Source organism: Adiantum capillus-veneris, chromosome 22 (assembly GCF_014529385.1).
Source record: "Adiantum capillus-veneris isolate H3 chromosome 22, ASM1452938v2, whole genome shotgun sequence".
Taxonomy (NCBI): Eukaryota; Viridiplantae; Streptophyta; class Polypodiopsida; order Polypodiales; family Pteridaceae; genus Adiantum; species Adiantum capillus-veneris.
This window is the reverse complement of record NC_140952.1, coordinates 59,261,959-59,267,958: the sequence shown is the minus strand read 5'-3', so window position 1 is coordinate 59,267,958 and position 6,000 is coordinate 59,261,959. Positions and strand designations below refer to the sequence as shown.

Genomic DNA, 6,000 nt, shown 5'->3' with positions numbered 1-6,000 from the left:
GCGGCAAAAAGACTTTTAAGGCTCCTTAGAAGGATTAGAAATTAACATTTTTTTACGGGTGGAAATAAGGGCAAACTTGAAATTATCCCGGCTTTCAGCTCAAAATTTGAAGCTTTGACCGGTAATTACTCTCAAACTTCAAAAAATTTCCCGGTTTTCTTTAAGGCAAGCTTAAAATCCAAGCGGGATTTTACAATTTCAGCCGGTTAAAATACATTGGACCCCGGTTTTTTTCCACACTCGAACTTCCGAGTCCTTGGAGAGACTTGTCTACTTTCAGAAAGTTGCTACTAAAATATGGCATTTCCTAGGCAACTTTATGCTGAGGAAACGGAGCTTTTGTTCTGTCGGGCAGCTTTTGTTGGATGTGAAAGCTTGGAGGAAGAGCTTGTAGGTAGAAAGAGCCTCTTTTCTGTTGTGAGTGTGCAGGAACAAGAGAGCAAGAGCGTGCAGGCGGCAGGGTGAGGTGCAAATGGGTCTAGCGGTAAGTTGTTTTACTTGTGTGAGCGCTTGAGTGCGTGCGTGTGATAGTGAATATGCTTTGTCTATTTTGCTTCACAGGAGAATTTTGACAAGGCTTCCAAGGACGCTATCAAACTCCCGGAGAGTACCTCCGATGAAGACAAGCTCATTTTGTATGGCTTGTTCAAGCAGGCAACAACCGGGGACTGCAATACATGTAAGCTTTTTCTGTCTTTTAGCTCGCAATTTCGCAACTGCATAGTTACTTACATGTATTATTCAGGCTAGATAGTGTGTTAGGAGAGCTAGAGATTTTAAGGTTTTTGGGTAGGAAATGAAAGTAGTGTGCATATGCATCAAGATTGGCGTAAGAGTTGCACATTTTGCCATCAAGATCTGGGCTTTTTGGTTGCAAAATATCAAAGAACTGCACTTTTCAGTGTGTATAGCTCTTAAATAAATGTAGCAAATCTAGTTAAAGTTGCTGCTCCAAGTATGGAGCTGTTGAACGATTTCACACTCAGATCTATGGTGTGCATGCCTGCATTCATGCACCCATGGACACATGCAACCATACATGCACACATCTTTTTGGTTGTACAGAAATGTAATGAAATCAAAGACATGCAAATTTTTAAGCAATCTGATAGCCGTGGGCACGTTACAAGTAGCAAACATGTATGTTTGCTGCTAATTTAGGGATATAAAGGGTTTATTCTGTATGTTGGGTGTGTACTGTGGCAGGAGTTAGAGACGGTCTGTTTTTGGCTGAATTTGGATTTTTGACAGCTAGACCAGGACTTTTGGACCTGAAGGGAAAGGCAAAATGGGATGCCTGGAATGCGCTCAAAGGTATTTGCTTGTTTTTGTGATGCTTCTGACTCTGACTTCAAAATGCCGGTCATTTATTGTAGTATTTATTTTGGGGCTCTAGGTAAGACCAAGGAGGAGGCTATGGAGGACTACATTACAAAGGTTACACAGCTTCAGGAAGCTTAAGCTTGCCATGGCTAGTGTATCAATTTGTTTCTGGTATTCTCAATGGAACTAATTACTTTGGGCAGCAGCTCAAAGCTTTGCTATCGCATAGATTAGTTATACTAACAGGGTAGCAAAATGGACATGGTTCTCATCTCCAAATGTGCAATCTATTCATTGGCATTCTCTGGGTAGATGCCCTGTGGCATTGCACTTAAATGATGCTTAGCGATGTTTTGTTGTTTTGATTAGTAAAAAATTGACATGCTTACCTTCAAGTAGAAGGTCACTGCGATAAATTCTTAAGTTTATTTTTAAAGCTTTTATTGTGTGTTCATACTTCACTTTTTCAGGGAAGCATTTTTTCCTGAGTGAAATTTCTTGAGAAAAAGGTGGTGTTACTTTTTACTTTTAGCATTTTATGAAGCTTTCTGGTGCTCAATTTGTTTGAAAGTAATGTGCCTGCTTGAGACTTTAATTAAAGGTAAGACATTGACGAGGATTTTAAGTTGTGGCTTTGCTGTGCATTTCTGCGTTTATTACTCAGGTTCAATCAGGTGCCTGCACTAGTAGATTTCTTAGTATAGTTTGTCTGGTTGGCTCTAGATGCGGCCTCAGCCCCATAACGAGGCATATTCTTCTCATTCATATTGCCCTTGCAACTTATACAGTGTTTGCTAGTTTTGTGCGGCTTTTTCCCCTCCCCCCAATATTCTCTTCTCATAGCAGTTAATTTTAGTATCTCAATTATCCGACCATGTAGGGGTGAAATTAAAGGTCTTTAGCAGCGTAAACGTCAGAGTTTCTCTCAAACAAAGCCACAGCGTGATGTCATTCTGTAAAGTCCATTCCATGCGTGCTGCCTGTATGTGTGTGCAAGCTTGTGCAACAGCACAAGCTTGCCTCATGTAATGGGCATAGGCCTACCATCGGATCATTTTTATGCAAAATCTCAAGCATCAAACTGCTAGTGGATGAAAAGGTGACGTGGGTATTAACTCTGTCCTTGTGAACAGAAAAGGAAAATGGCATGTTTATGCATTTATGCTTGTTTTTGCGCATATTTTGCCTCTTGGTATTGTGAAGTGTTTACCTGGAAAATTGAAGCAAAAAGGTAACACCTCAGGAATGTGGGCTTGTAACCGCACATGGATCTTGTGTGGCTTTTGTTGATGCACTTATGGAGGGAGAACTTCTTGTTCGAGTGTTTGGATGTGTGCAGGTTGTGATTGTGGCTAATAGGCAACGGACTTATTATATGTTCCTTACTATTCACAGGCTTAGATAGTGAAAAGAGGAATGCACGTTTTTCCTTTGCTAAGATGGGCCTTTTTGCAACCGAAAATGGGTCTATACACTTTATGCCAATTCAGTGACACTGGTCGCTGTTACTAACCTTGGGGATGTAGACTTGTGAGTCATTCCTATCCGGATATCTTCTAGTTGACTGAATAACTGGCACTTTCCTAATAGATCGACGTGGGTTTTTTGGCCTACATAAGGCCTTAGTAAAGCCTGGAACTCTTGGGAGCAGTTGTTTCTCATTTGTTCATTTGTAGACTAGTGCCACGGAAAATTAATGACTGCAAACCTTTACTTTTTTCTTTTCTTGTGAGAGGGGCTTATATATATATATATAGGCCCTGATGAGAGAGTTGATTTTGTTTTCCTATCTCTATAAGGAGGGACATTGAATAGTGCGTTTAACACTCTTTCTCATTTGCTTATGTAGGCCATTGTGACCTTCCACCTTGTCTGCTTACGGGTAGTGAACTCAATAATCTGGCAAGGTGTCAACATGCCCATGTACAAGCACACACTTCCATTAATTATAGCACAATGATGTGCGAAGCTTCTTCTAAAGTTTATCGCGCTAGTTACATCTGTATGCATCCTGTGCAACTATCAGGCTTGCATTGCAATGTCCAAACATAATTTTCATGCAAGGCTCCTTAAAAGTATAAAACAGAGTAGCAACTAATTCCTCCTCTACACTGGATGAGTGCTGTGGTGAATGAACTTACATAATGGTTGAACACTTGCATTTGTAAGCCAGAGAGAGAGAGAGAGAGAGAGAGAGAGAGAGAGAGAGAGAGAGAGAGAGAGAGAGAGAGAGAGACCCTCCACAACACCCTTGCCGAACCAGGTTCGTGTTTGATTCATTGAGCATGGTTTCCCTTCCCGCCGCCTTCCAGTTGGATTCGTGCATAGTGGCTGGTCATGCCGTCATGGGAAAGGATCGGAGGATTCCGACCCCACTGTCATGGCTAACATCCTCAAGGATGCTTTAGCACCAGAACCTGAGGTTGTTGGTGAACATAAAGTTACCATTAACTCATCAGTGGTCTGGTCTCTGTCTTCTGTGAAAGAGCTGTTGTCTTGTTTTTCACTGGTAAACTTCCAGATTTAGTAGTAATTACTAGCGAATCAACTCTGGATTTAAACGTCCTATTGTGGATAAAATATTTTACTCAGGATCAGGTCTTTTTGAGCTTCTCTTCTCTAAGAAAGCAGATAAATTGGCTCTTCTCACCACTCCCTCTATCATGCTATGTAGTCAGGTCGTGCTTGTTATCCCTTGACAACAGATGGAATCTGTTGATTTGCCCACTTTTCTTTGGCCTTGTATTGGAGAAATTGTTGCATCGTTGGGGAAAATTCTTCTCACCCTCCATTCACTGTCCGAATCGGAATAAAGCGTGTATCCTTTGGCAGGCAGGTAAAAAGTTCCCACTGACACTGGAAATAGATATTGATACTGTCAAGAAATTGGTAATCTACTTGAAAAGGGGGAATCTAGCTGGGTCTTGTTTCCATTGTGGACACTTTGGACATTTCTCTAAAAACTGTCCTTTCACTAATAGAGGTACTGATCTCATCCCTTCAGACCATGGTGCCTCGTGAGTAGATTTATGGGAAAGCTCCTACGTAAGGGGATTTGCCTAAAGGGGGTCTCATTACATCCAAAGGAAGAGTTCTCCAGCTCCCTCCCATCCGAGGCCGTTGTTTCAGAATAGTACTGGGACTAATGTAGGTGCAGCTTCTTCTTCTAAAATTGTTAATAAAGGAAAAAGGTATGAGGGGTTTACATCCTCAAGGAAAACCTTTAAGCCTAAAGGATTTTCATCGGGTTACTCCTTTCATAACTTCTACCAATTATTGGGAGGACATGCCCTCCCCTAAAACTCTGGCAGCCATAGATAATATAGTGGAGCAGCATGACTAGTAAAAAGGCAAAGTTGTCAACTGAAGAGGGTGCCTCTCATGGGATTCAATTAGAGGTTGATATGTAGGATTCAAATAGTGATGATGGGGGGACACAAATGGTTCAAAACACTCTCCTATGAAGATCTTGGCCTCAAATGTGAAGGGGTTAAATGACCCCATTCTTTTAATAAATGGCTGTTAGCCTCAGATCTAGATATCTTCTTTGTTCAGGAGCATAAAATGCATAGCAGTGTTGGTGTAAGGTTCTCCATTACTGAGGGTTTCAATGCTTTTATGGAGGGGGACAAGAAGGATATTCAGGCGTGTTGACCTGTATAAAAGCTCTCTGCAACCCCAATGGGCGCTTGATCGTCCTACTGGTCGTTGTTCAATCTTTCTTATCTCCACCCCTTGGGGATCGAAGATCATTGCTAATATATACGCTTGTGGGATTGGTTCCAGTCTGTTGACCTGTCTAATGGGTTGGTAGGGGGTGATTTTAACATGGTATGCAGCATAAATGACACTACCTCTAATGGAACTGTTATAATCAGAATGGAAAGAGTTGAATGGGATGCACTAACCTCAGGAAAGTGGACTGATTTTGGTTGTCGACTCATGCAAGCAATGCTGGGTTCACTTACCATTCCCAATCACACACAACCTCTTGGTCTAGATTAGACAGATTTATTTTTTTGGGCTTAGACTGGCTTCCTCCCTCTGCTCACTTGTTTGTTGATATCCAGATGCCTTTTTTTTAATCATTTTCCTTTGGTACTGAATTTATCTGAGGCAAGTGATGTTAATGATTTTAAATTTTGTGGTCATGTGAGGCCGCTCATGAGTATAACTTGTTGCTAGAAAAATAATTTTTTTAGACCTCTGTGCATGAAGCATTGGCTTTGGCTATGAGTAGATATTGCCTAGATAAACTGGTTCAGACTTCGATTGCTTTCTCTGCAAAGATGCAACAATATATAAGATATGTAGGCAAGATTGTGGGTCGCTGCATAAAATATGTCATTTGTCTTTGAGTGCGTCCTTTGCTCAGAGTATAGAACTTTGAAAGAACTAATGTCTTTGCCAATGAACCTCCTGCAAGAATAGCCCAATGCATCTTTGGCCAGCATAATCCATCACTCTAGGCAGAGGCTCGAATCCTTGTAGCTAGCAATAGCTCGTTGAATATCTGTGTGTCTTTTCATAAGCTTGGGAGTGCCATGCGTCTGGGTAGATGGGATATTATCAAACAATAGCCAATGCTCTTTGTGGTGTTGCATTGTTGTTGGCTGCCCCAAGGATCCCATCTCTTCAAGAGCTTCCATGTAATAAACTAGCATGTACATGTCTTAG

General features: G+C 41.4%; 1 protein-coding gene across 1 annotated transcript; it reads left to right on the top strand.

Annotated features, from left to right (window-relative positions):
* The first annotated feature begins 327 nt into the window (after nt 1–327).
* Nucleotides 328–1,764, top strand: LOC147429433 (acyl-CoA-binding domain-containing protein 3-like). The gene is made up of 4 exons (XM_086495671.1): nt 328–484; nt 562–679; nt 1,252–1,314; nt 1,397–1,764. The coding sequence occupies exons 1-4, from the start codon at nt 473–475 to the stop codon at nt 1,459–1,461; spliced, it is 258 nt and encodes an 85-aa protein (XP_086351797.1). The 5' UTR covers nt 328–472; the 3' UTR covers nt 1,462–1,764.
* The last annotated feature ends 4,236 nt before the right edge of the window (nt 1,765–6,000 follow it).

What these genes read in the sequence shown, in the direction of transcription:
- LOC147429433 (XM_086495671.1), top strand. An exon ending in AACCGGGGACTGCAATACAT is followed by an intron (nt 680 to 1,251) that starts GTAAGCTTTTTC and finishes GATTTTTGACAG; the next exon opens with CTAGACCAGGACTTTTGGAC. An exon ending in TGCCTGGAATGCGCTCAAAG is followed by an intron (nt 1,315 to 1,396) that starts GTATTTGCTTGT and finishes TTGGGGCTCTAG; the next exon opens with GTAAGACCAAGGAGGAGGCT.